This window comes from Miscanthus floridulus, chromosome 9, assembly GCF_019320115.1.
Source record: "Miscanthus floridulus cultivar M001 chromosome 9, ASM1932011v1, whole genome shotgun sequence".
Taxonomy (NCBI): domain Eukaryota; kingdom Viridiplantae; phylum Streptophyta; class Magnoliopsida; order Poales; family Poaceae; genus Miscanthus; species Miscanthus floridulus.
The window spans coordinates 118,284,408-118,296,731 of NC_089588.1; the positions used below are offsets into that span (position 1 = coordinate 118,284,408).

The 12,324-nt window shown below is 44.0% G+C and overlaps 1 protein-coding gene across 2 annotated transcripts; it reads left to right on the plus strand.

Moving 5' to 3' along the window:
* The first annotated feature begins 6,377 nt into the window (after nucleotides 1-6,377).
* On the plus strand, nucleotides 6,378-11,205 carry LOC136482763 (putative disease resistance RPP13-like protein 3). 2 transcript variants are annotated; one of them, XM_066479971.1, is made up of 4 exons: nucleotides 6,378-7,479; nucleotides 8,056-10,207; nucleotides 10,616-10,676; nucleotides 10,749-11,205. In XM_066479971.1, exons 1-4 carry the CDS (start codon nucleotides 6,626-6,628, stop codon nucleotides 10,802-10,804), a joined length of 3,123 nt encoding a protein of 1,040 aa, XP_066336068.1. In that variant the 5' UTR covers nucleotides 6,378-6,625; the 3' UTR covers nucleotides 10,805-11,205. The 2 variants fall into 2 exon arrangements, with proteins under 2 accessions (XP_066336068.1, XP_066336067.1); XM_066479970.1 differs by having other exon boundaries at nucleotides 10,616-11,205.
* The last annotated feature ends 1,119 nt before the right edge of the window (nucleotides 11,206-12,324 follow it).

A 12,324-nucleotide genomic window follows, 5' to 3' on the forward strand; every position in this document is an offset into this window, starting at 1 on the left:
CAAGGTAGAGATCAAGTGCATGGGCTCTGTTGGTGGGAATTCACAACAGAACCAAAACTTTACTTATTCCTCTCTATCCTTAGGTACATTGAACAAGATGAAGTTGATGTTATGTGCTTTGTTCAATTATAACATGGGTGATAAGATCAGAAGATTGGGTATGAATGTAGCATTTAAATACATTTGGCTAAAAGGGTTGAATTTCTTAACCAATGGAAGGATTGTCTATTTCTACATAAATCTTTACATGATTATGACTATCATCTTCCAGAGATAAGATGTGCAAAGTTTTAGCTCATTTGGTTGAGACTATGAGATCAAGAAAGTGGTGCTACGAACAAACTTGAAGAACTAAATATGTTGAGTTAATCGGGTTAGATCAAGGAAGTGTAATTCAATCATGTTTGTTTCTTATTTATATGCATACCAGAATCAAGGAAAAACTTTTTAAGTAATCACCATTTACCTTTGAATGTTACCTTTGTCATTGGAGATGACACCATGTGATGAAGGATAGATGACTTGTGGTGGTCTTTCCCTTTTGCTTGAAGTTTTCTCTTGTTCTACTAGCTTCACAGTTTAAACTGTTCATGAGCTTCTTGTTTCATAGATTGCACCTTTTATTTCTCATCCTTTTGTCATGCCATCTTTTTGCTTCTTTGATCTTGCCACTTCGTTGGTCCTTCCGCCTCACCCTTTGTTTTATGCGCTCGTCTTCTTCCTCTTTGTTCCATAGCTGTAGTGGTGGCTGGGTTTGTGGATTCATGCCAAACCATGAATAGGCATAGCTTATATTCAATTATCCCTACAAAATTTTAGTGGAGACATACCCGAGGGAATACAACAAATTTGAAGCATGGGTCATTGTCCATAAGTTTGGGGAATTACATCTATGCTAATGACAAGATGATTTTAGGATTACTTTAGCGTAGATTTTGTTTATCATGTTTTATACAAGCATGGCTCAAGGCAAAAGTAACTTGTAGCGAAAGACAAAGTGAGTGACCTTTGATACTTATAGTTCTTCCATCCATCATGAATGAGCTGTGTCTTCTTTGCGCAATGTTATTGGAGTTCATCATCTGCCTAGCTTCATCTCCGATTTGAATTCATCTCGTGACTTAGCAATATTGAATTAAAAGTTTCCTTCATGGGGTTAGTCCAACAAAACAACCAATATCTACTATAGCATATTCTTGGTTCAAAAAATCAACCTAGACACCACGTCTAATTTAATTTAGAAAGGCACTATAACCTTGGAAGTAAGATCAGCACTCCTAAACTAAGCACCAAGCTTAATTTAAAAGATGTATGAACATACTCCAAACCTTAAGCATACTATAGTAAACAAAGGTAGCATGAAAGCATTATAGAGATTTATTCAATCAGAGATAAAAGAGCATGATTGTTATTGAGCATGATTTTAAAGGTAGAGACAACCAAGATGAATTAACAATATGGCATAGGATTTTTCAGAGAAGCCCATCCCCCAGTCTTTATAACTTCTATACTTTGGGTGTCTTGGTGGATTTCTAGGGTCATCATGAGACTTAGGAGAAAGAGCATAAAAGGCATCATCGGTGTCAAGGATGGGTTGAGAAATGGATTTAGATAAGACATCTAATGTGGTCATAGAAGGTGAGAAGATAGGATTGGCTAAATGACTCAGCTCTCCTTCTATAGCACCACTTGACATGCCACCCTTGAAATCTTCCCAATGTTCTGTATGGGAATAAGGACGCTTCCTAAGAGATCTCTTCTTAAAAGGATTTGAATTATATTCACTCGAAGGTCTCTTGTGAAACCGAAAGTTTAAGCTTTTCCCAAAATCATCAAAAAGATCATCCTCATAAGAAATTTCAAAAGGTTGAATTTCTTCTTCCTTTGGAGGATTTGGATTTTGGGGTATAGATGGTTCAGGATTGATAGCTAAACCTTGGGATTGAAGTGGTTGTGATTTCGCTATCAAAACTTCCTCTTCTTGTTTGGGAGATGATTCCTTCTCTTCCTCGAGGAGTTTATTATGATTACTTATGAAGGGAGTTTTTCCACTAATCATATCAAGAATAGACCTTGCTTCACTAGCTGACAGGTGAAGGAAAGCTCCTCTAGAGGCTACATCAAGGGATTCCTTGGAATCCTTGCTAAGACCCATGTAAAAATGTTGAAGGAGCATTGGTTCTAGAATAGCAAGGTCTGGGCCAGTGATGATGATGTCATTAAAATGATCACACGATGTGGAAAGAGATTCTTCTTATTGTTGTCTAAAATTTAGAACCTCTTTTCGAAGGATAACCACTTTAGAGGTGGGAATGAAACTTAAACAGAATTTAGAGCATAGCGTTTCCCAATCTCCTTGCATACTTCCTACGGTTTGACTGTACCATTGTTTAGCTCTTCCCTTAGAAGAGAACAGAAACAACTTCCATCTTAAGGTTTCGTCAGACATGCCAGCAATATGCAAGCATGCACAGGTCTGTTCAAACTCTTGTAGGTGTCGGTATGGGTTTTTGTTGCCTTCTCCCGAGAAGGATTGATCCTGAATCAGTTTTATAAAACACGGGCGTAGCACATAACCAGGTGTAAGGATAGGTTCTACAGATTTTGGTGGCTCCAGGCGCGCGCTCGTAGGTGTAGCATATAGGTAGATAGGAGTGGAATTCAGGATAAAAAGGAAAAGAATAAAAAAAGAAGATAAAAGATAAGAGATTAAGCTAGGCTCGTAGTTAATTCAGCATCCGTTTCACCAGCAATGGCGCCAGAAAGCTTATTGGTATATTTAACGCACATAGATAAATCTGCAAGGGTATGAATACCGCTGTAGCTTTCACCTAGAAGTATTCCAAGTACCACAGGAAAACGTGTGAGACTAACTACGGTCTAACTCTACTAGGGGTAGCAACAAGGTTAAGATAAATAGTAGCGTAGAGAGGAAAACTAAGGTTCTCTAGATCTGACTTAGATAAGCTATGTCTTCTACTATTCAACTGGGGACATTGCTTAAGGAAAGACACCAATAGAGGATGCTTTCCAAAGTAACCGCGTCCTACTTGCCCTACAAACGGGAGGTGGACTACAGAGGATTCAATAAGGCTATAAGAGTCACCCTCGTGAGCTACCACCGATCCGGAATGTAGGATGCATCCACAAGTAACCAGAGTTTAAGCACCACGCTCACACTACAATTACTACTTTACTCTTCCCGGATAAAGAATAAAGCACTCAAACGAGTTGTGAACCTGATGAACAATATAACCAAGAAGCTTACTTAAATTGGAAGTTGATTACCAGAGAAATCTCTGAGCCAAGCTCAGATAGAACTTGGATCCACCAAGGTACAAGCTGGCATCTCCTCCAAACTCTTCCCTCACTCTCCATCTCACTATTATTTACAAGACTAGATCGTATGGAGGACTAATCTTCTCTTGATAACTGGCTCTGATCCTAGAGATATGAATTAGGGTTTCCGGATCTGCTGAGGGAGGGGGGTAGGGGCAGATATATATAGGCCAAAGTGTCAATCCTGAGCCCTCGGATCAAACCGACTTGAATAAACGGCGAAGATTGAATCTCAATGGTGGTGCAAAACTGACTTTCGAAGCGGAGGCTAACTAGTGGGACCCACAGGCCGGCTGCCGGCCCCACATGGCTGCCCCTCGGGGTTTGCTTCTGTGGAGAGCATCCTGGATTCTTCTAGAATCTTCCCACGCTATTTACGTGGCGGAATTCCTTAATTTCCTTTGACGAATAGGTTCCCCTTGATGATTTTCTGGATAAACCCTGATAAAAACACAGATTCACCAAAACTCGTGGAATTTATTAGTTTAAACCCCTATACTTATGTTTGGTGATGTAATTAAGTATAAATAGAGGTTATATTGATGGTTTATAATTGGTGTTAGTGACCATCAACAATCACCATGGAATTTGGGAAACTCCGTCTTCGAAAATTGCGGAGAATGCGAATGAAACTCAGTGCCAGTATGCGTACCCGTGACCGGGCATGGCGGGGGTCCAAGGATCCCCTCGCCCAACACCCGATGATCTTGCACAAGCCGGTGCCCACTGGGCCTGACATCGTCCCCTCCGATGAGCGTGGGGACGGATGGGGCACACGGTTCAATCCGACGCGCCGGGAACGCTTGAGGCAGAGGCAGAACGTGTGAAGAAGGCGGCGGCGGCGGTGGCGGAGGTGGTGGTGGTGGGCGGTGCTCTAGCTAGTTGATTGGGGCCGTCACGGTGTTGGCACGCTCTGCCACGGTGATCGTCTGGTGAAGCAATGCGCCGAACAACTCGTCGGCCGTCATCCGCCACGCCTCCATCCTTCTCCACTTGTCGAGTGATTCCTTCATCATGTCTTGAAAGCTCTGAAACTTGTGGGACAGCAGGTCGAACTTCGTCGTCAAGTCCTCCAGGGAAGACGCCATCGCCTGCTGGATCTTCGACGGTTGGCGCTTGGGCGCCAGGACCAACAGCTACGGCGAGGGATCAGCGCAGCCGAACCTGATATCTGATACCAAATGTCAGATCCCGGATCAAGGACCCAACGGGGACTGGAACTGGATAGGGTTCAGGATGAACCGGATAGAATCTAGAGAGGATTGAAGAAGAATACAGGGAGAAGAAAGAGTTCAGATAGGGGAAGAACAGAGTTCAGGGATGGATTCTGTATTCATTCAATTCATGCCCTTTTGCGGTTACAGGACGGCGCCTTTTATAGACCAAGGCCCAACACCAGACAGCCGGCTTACAGCTAAGCTAATGGAGTCATAACACTCCACACAACCGACTCAAGCTTCGCCTAACTACTGACGGCCATTACACCAACTAACAGCGTGCCCCACTGACGTATACCCTACAACAGCAAGTCCATTCCTTCATCAGAGATTACCCCACCTTGTGCATCTTCTTCCTGAACCCGACAGGTAAGCAGGCCACTACTGTGTCCTTTTGTTTACCAAAAAAAGCATAAACCAGCTAACAATATCATGCGCACAGTTGCTCCACAACAGTAAATAAGATAGTTCCCCAAAAAAAAAAACCTGGAAATAAGATCCCACACTAGTAAGATTATAGGACGGATCGATGTCGTACCTGTTCTACATAGAAATTATATATCAAAATAATTACTGTAACCTCTAGCATAAGTCAAGTGTTAATCATCATGAGTTAACATTGCTAAAAAGCCGAACGAGAGCACCGAAACCGGAGTTACATGTAAGCAAGGATCGTGCTGCTTAAGAAGCTGGGCTGGAGCAAGACGTAGCTTCTATCGACATAGCGTCCTCTGAAGAGTTTCTGCAAACCTTCAGGGAACCTCTTTCCCCGGCAGAACAACAGGCCTTGAACGAGCTGTTCAATGGGATATTGGCATAGTCGAATGGCCTCAATGTCGCTGCTTCAGCTGCCGTATCCAGTGACTAGTTATTTGGCTCTTCGGCACTTTGGTCATTTCCTTTGTTGGGGCCTTGGGGGCCTCAATGTCGCTCCTTCAGCTGCCGTACCCAGCAACTGGTTATTTGGCTCTTTGGCTCTTCGGCACTTTGGTCATTTCCTTTGTTGTATAGTCTAGAGTTTTGCAGGATGTTTTTTAAGAAAATCTAATAAACATGCCTTTAAAAGTTGTCATGTGTCCATTTGGTCAGTGGTTTCTACTTTCTAATACATATTTCTTACATTATTATTTGCATCCTTTTAGGTCCGCCGTTCTCGAGCGAAACCACATGGTGTCCTAAATATTGACAATCTCTTTTACAAACTTGTTCAAACATAAGTAAGATATTTTGATTTTTGACAAAAGCCAGAAGGTCACTCTTTACGGGTTGTCACAGATGGTATATGCTTAGAGCGTATCCACAAGATTGATTATCCCTTTTCCTAAAACCAGTAATATAGGGGATTGAAGCAAAAATAAACATACTCCAGCAGATCCCCTTTTCAATACGGTTTCTCTAAATTTCTTTTCAATCCCTCAAAATCTTGCCTCAATCCCTCAATTATAGGGGAGCAAACCACCGGTTAATCTCAATCTCCCCTTTCCTTTTCTTCCCATCACTGACATCCGGGCCGCCGTCTAGATCCGGGCGGGAGCGCGCCGCAGCTGAGGTGCTATGCCGGGATGGCGTCACCGTGCCGTTGTCGGTGCGTCACGCGGGAAAGGGCATGAGCGGGAGCGGGAGCGTGACGTCGTGCCGTCGCCGGGTAACGCACGAGCAGGCAACTGAAGGGTGAGTGTGGTTCTGCGTCACCGCCCTCCTGCAAAAGTGGGCGTGGGGGCCAGCCGCAGGTCCGCTATGTCGAGAAGCCTCGAGAGAGAGGTGGGAGGGAGAGGAAACATAAGAGCATATGCAATGTATCTTGCCGAGTCCGGCAAAAGTGTGGACCCCACATAAGAGGAAACATAAGAGCATATGCTACGTCGGAAGCAGTGATCCTCACATTGTCCATCCGGAAGCTAGTTAGGAGCCGCCAAAAAAAACAGCACCTTATCTCTAGTTGTGAGGATGGAAACGAGGGGATTGAAACAGGCGATTTGGCACCTTACTCACGTCTCTCTACTCTTCGTCCCATAGCTTCAGCAAGTGCGGGATCTTCAACCTCACCAGTCTTCCATCCTGGCGTCGGCATGGATCTTGTGGCCGGGGCAGTGGGCAGCATCCTCACCAAGCTCGGCGAGCTCCTGCACGGGGAGTACAAGCTGCAGAAGGGCCTGCCGGAGCAAATCGAGTATCTGAAAAATGAGCTCGAGAGTGCGCACACGGCTCTCTGCAAGGTGGGCGAGACGCCACCAGAGCATCTGGATCGACAGGTCCGGCTGTGGGCTGGCGACGTCAGAGAGGCGTCCTACGACATGGAGGACATCCTCGACGCCTTCCTCGTCGATGTCGTGGAGGGGGCCGCCCCTGCTGAGACTAAAAGCAAGAAAGGCTTGCTTAAACGTCTCAAGAAGATGGCCAAGTTGTTGAAGGAGAGCAAGGCACGCCACGACATCGCCGGCGCGATCGAGGACATGAAGAAACGACTCCAGGAGGTGTGGGACCGCCGCGAGAGGTACTCCATACCCGTTGCAGTGCCTGCGCCGGCCACCAAACTGGATCCTCGCCTTGTGGACATGCACAAAGAGGCAGCACAGGTTATCGGCATCGAGAGGACGAGGGCGGAGCTCATAGCCATGCTTCAGTCATCGACCCACGGCCATGGAGATGCTGGCGCCTCCAGCAGCAGCAACCGGACCAAGATAGTTTCTGTGGTCGGAGCTGGTGGTCTGGGCAAGACCACTCTTGCCAAGGCGGTTTACGACGAGCTGAGTACGGGATATGACTGTCGAGCCTTTGTTTCGGTTGGCCGCAATCCTGACCTGGTGCAACTCTTCACCAGCATCTTCTTTCGTCTCGACCAAAAAATGTACCAGGCCATTCGTGGTGTAAAGGACCTACAACTCCTCATTGGCGAACTCCGAGAATTCCTTGAAAACAAGAGGTATGCATTAATCAGTTGTCACCAGATTATCTATAGTTTCTCTGTTTCAATTTATGATTATTTATTTATTTGTGTGTGTGTGTGTGTGTATATATATATATATATGCTACACCGCTTGTGCTGTGTACATACTATTGGGGAGCATACATACGTTTACCATTTAATTTGAAGATGTTTCTTTCTCATTATGTATCGATGATGCAGCTGTGGTACAATTAATACTTCATCTTGCTAGGGAATTTATATTTGATAAACAAATCTAAGATGTTTGTTTTTTTTTATTATGAATCAAAGCTGCAGTTGTGGCACAATACTCCTTTTTTGCTAGGCAATTTATATTTGATAATACAAAGTTATAAAGTACCACTGTCAGATTCTACCTTGAGTAGAGGAATCCGGATTTTCAACCTTTGTCTAAAAATCTATAAAGTACCACTAGTATGTAATTTTCAAAGACAAAATAGTACAGATGTAGTGCCGCTCTTCTTCTCCTTTGTACAGTATAGTATAGTGTAGACGATAGATGCTCCAAGGTTTACTAACTCTGCCTATTCATTTGTACTGTCTTTTTGGTAGGTACTTCATCGTTATTGACGACGTATGGGACATAAATTCCCGACAGGCAATAGGATCAGCTTTGCATCGGAACAATAACGGAAGTAGAGTAGTCAAAACTACTCGAAATCTTGAAGTAGCCTGTGGCGATGAAGTATACAAGCTTGGCCCTCTTTCACATGATAACTCAAAGAAGCTCTTTTATACGAGGCTATATGGCGGTGAAGACAAATGTCCTGCTCATCATCCTGAAGAGGCATCCCAAAAAATTATGCACAAATGTGGTGGTGTGCCATTAGCTATCATCACAATGGCTAGCTTGTTGGTGGGCAAATCAAGAGAGGATTGGTTTGAGGTCTACAGCTCTCTTGGTTTCTATCGTGGCAGAGAGAACAAGCAAGTAGATGATACTGTGTGGATATTGTCCCTTAGCTACTATGATCTGCCTTCTCATCTGAAGACCTGCTTACTGTACATAAGTGTGTATCCCGAAGACTATGAGATCGAGAAAGATTCTTTGATATGGAAATGGGTAGCAGAAGGCTTTATAGAGAAGAAAACAGGAACAAGCCTATTTCAGCGGGGAGAGGAATACTTCCATCAGCTCATAAACAGAAACATGATCCAAGGGGTAGAGTCAGAAGAGGAAGGCATCATACATTGCTGCCGTGTTCATGACATGGTTCTTGATCTTATTCGTGGTCTGGCAGGCGAAGAAAACTTCATCACTATCTCAAACGAGGATGGAGGAACATCATCACGACACAAGGTGCGCCGGTTAGCTCACCAGAACAGGATACTACCGTTGGATCAATCTCATCTTGACGGTCATAGGGACATGACACAACTGAGGTCATTGGTTGCCCATGGGTGTGATATCCGTGGTTGGGTCTTGCATCCGAGATTTAAACTCTTACGTGTGCTAGCTTTAGAGAGGTGCACATCATCTAATAATGATGAGTATGACAGGTGCTGGCTTGAGCATCTTGGAGAACTAGTCCATTTGAGGTACCTAGGGCTACGAGGTACAAAGGTCAGGGAGCTCCCGGAGGCGATAGGAGCTCTAAAGCTTCTACAGACTCTGGACTTGGAAGATATCAGAGGATATGGTATGCAAGTTCAACTGCCATCAAGCGTTAGCCTGCTAACACGGTTGGTCTGCATAAGATGTGATGTATACACGAAGGTGCCCGATGGCTTCCTCCAGAAGGTGACGTCACTGGAGGAGCTACAGATAAGTTTTCGCATGCAGTCTTTTGAGTCCAAGATGCAATTTTTGAAGGAGCTGGTCAACCAGAGCCTACTGAGGGTGCTCCGTGTGTTTGGCATAGCCGGGCTGGATGAGAGCGAGCAGGCAGAACTTTTGAAGTCACTAGGCAATCTGCAAGAGCTCGAGCATTTGCGTCTGCTTTCAGAAAGTAGCCCTGCCTCAACAGAGTGGGACAAAGCCATGCTTTCGGAACATCTCCGATATCTGCGTATAGAAGGCATCAGGTTCCCTTGTGTGCCATCATTCATAGATCCCACGCTTCTCCCCAACCTTTCCTACTTGGACTTGTGTGTGGATCATATGGACGAGGCAGGTCTGAGAGCCTTGGGTGGGCTGCCAGAACTCCGTTTCTTCCTTATTGTAGCGGCATATTATGGGACGGCTTCTCATAAGCATGCTGCGGTAGTTAATATTGCTGCCCATGATGTCTTCTTCCCCAAGTTGAGAATCCTCAAGTTGTATGGCTGGATGGTCCAGTTGGCAACCAACGATGACTCGACTAGTGCTTCATTTAGCATCTGGAGGGGAGGACAGGATGCTGCTATGGTATTTGATTCCAAAGTAGAGGACGCGGACCGCAGCAGTAGAGTAGCGCCGCCCCCTGTTGCTGTGATGCCAAACCTCGACGACCTTCGGTTCACTGTCCCAGTCAAGGCTTTCTACAAGGATGGGCACGCTACCCGGAGTGACAATCTCGGCTTGGACTTGGAATGCCTCCCTTCGCTACGCTATGTCAGGGCATATCTTGACTGTAAGGATGCCTTCCCTGATGACGAGGACAAGGCAAAGGCTGAGCTCCGACGCATAGTACAACTCCATCCCAATAGTTCCGCACTCAGATTCTACGTATTCAAAGTTTTTGAAGATATGATGGCACAACCAATACACAACGACCATGAAGAGGTACGTACCAGCTGCCTAACTTGTTTAATAACCACATTCCATTCCCCATTCCACTAAGGCACTAACATGTACTACTTCTCCATTACTATATTATTATTATAGTAACAATATGCCCAGAAAATCATAGCCCTTGATTTTTACAATTAGTAGGACAATTAAATTTCGTCCAGGGCGTCCTAGCTTCCTGGTTTAATTTCATCTGCCTGTGCTACTGTACATATAAAGTAATTATTATCACTTTTCTATGAAAAATAGATATAGTTAAGTATATACTTGTTACTGTTGTCACGTACGGACTATATGTTTGAGTACGCAAGAACATTAACTTTTAACATGATGTTGGTTGTAAAAGTGACTGACGCCCCTTCTTTTCGAGAACCATATATAAATACTACAAATTCATTCCAGGCAGAGGACAAGGATGAGGCGACTGACGAGGATGTCTCAGAAGCCTCATTGTACGATACAGCAGAGGAGGATGAGATGACAGAGGATGTCTCAGAAGCCTCATTGTACGATACAGCAGAGGAGGATGAGATGACAGAGGAGGAGGTCTCAGCAGCTTCACTATCTGGAAGGAAGAGGAAAATGAGGTAACCGACGAGGAGGTTGAGGTCTCAGAAGCCTCGGTGTCTGAAACAGAAGTGGAGGAGCCAAAACACTAGTCGTATCAATAATCCATCAGTTTATATAATCAGTGCCAGTGAAGTGACCATCCTAATATAATCTTTGTTCATGGAGAAATTCGCAAAGGCTTGTGAGTCCAGTGTTTCAGTTTAGTTGACTCAGGTGTGTTATGTCTTGGTGTAGGGCTACAACATATTTATAATTCGTAACAACTCTGTTTTGAGTCGAGTAATAATGTACGTAGACATATGCATCTGCGTGCCTTCAAAAACCCTGTAATAATAACGGAAAGATTTGTCTTCAAGTCGTTGCGGTGTGTACTCTCAAAACCTTAAGATGCAGAACATTGTATTAATAATTATCCACTTTCGACACTTGTGAGATATTTGCCGCCACGCCATAGGGTTTCTTTTTTTTTCTTTTCTGTTTCGAGGATGTGCATAGTTTTGCTGCTGGAGTTCTCTCCTGCAGATTGTGTTGCACGTACGAGAAGCACGGGTTCGATGATTTCATTCCGCTGGTTTGCATCTTTTACTGATTGTATGTATGCGCCAAGCTGCCTAATTGTCTTATCTATTACTCCGAATGCCCCTCCCGCGAAAGCCCCCACCCGTCATCGCTGAACCCTGCCCTCTGAATCTGATTCTGAGCCCAACCGTTTCACATGATTTTGTATATACGCAAGAACATTAATTTTTAACATGATGTTGGTTTCAAAAGTGTTGTGCTATGGCTAGTGACAAATAAATCACGTATACCATCAACATGATTTTGCTGTTAAAATAGATCTACTCATGTTGAAAAGATTATTACGGATAACGTTAGTCGTTCCACATTTAAAAAATTAATTTTACAGGTATATCACTCTTGGTCTTTATTTGTCAGGTTACAAGAAAAGAACATGTTAGTAAAGCAAGATACTTTATATCTCATCCACATGTCACATTATTGCATCAAATACCAAAGTTAGATCATGCGTGCATGTATATTAGATCTATCTAATAAGTAGACGTTTTCTATATTTATTCTGTGTTTCTTCTGTTACCTCTTATAAGAACAGGTAATATGTAATAATTTACAATTAGATCAACGGTTCACACACATTTCAAAGTACCGTAGTCTGTTGTTGATTGTTTTAGCCGACTTCATCCATCATTTCCATTGACCTTCATGAATCATCAATGCTAGACTGATAATGCTAATCAAAATTATTTTTCCTTACGATTTTCATTTCAGTCTTCGGAAACTCAGCCTTTTGCCTCTTGATCCTCCATGGGAGGAGTTTGCGGCTTAAGTTGGTGGACCTCAGGTTGTTGGCAGCATTTTGGTACTCCTGTCTGCTGTCCCCTATATTGCCGCATGCATGGAGCTGGTGTCAGTCTACTACACGGTCACATATCTCTGTGTGCTTTTGATGGACCTTTGCATGCTTTAAACCGGCCTCTAATAATGTTGATCGACAATGATCATGCCAGTTGCTTAGTATATTT

Coding starts and splice junctions, on each gene's coding strand:
- LOC136482763 (XM_066479970.1), top strand. CDS start 6,626: ATGGATCTTGTGGCCGGGGCAGTGGGCAGCATCCTCACCAAGCTCGGC. Junction 7,480..8,055: donor GAATTCCTTGAAAACAAGAG/GTATGCATTAAT, acceptor TCTTTTTGGTAG/GTACTTCATCGTTATTGACG. Junction 10,208..10,615: donor TACACAACGACCATGAAGAG/GTACGTACCAGC, acceptor AATTCATTCCAG/GCAGAGGACAAGGATGAGGC.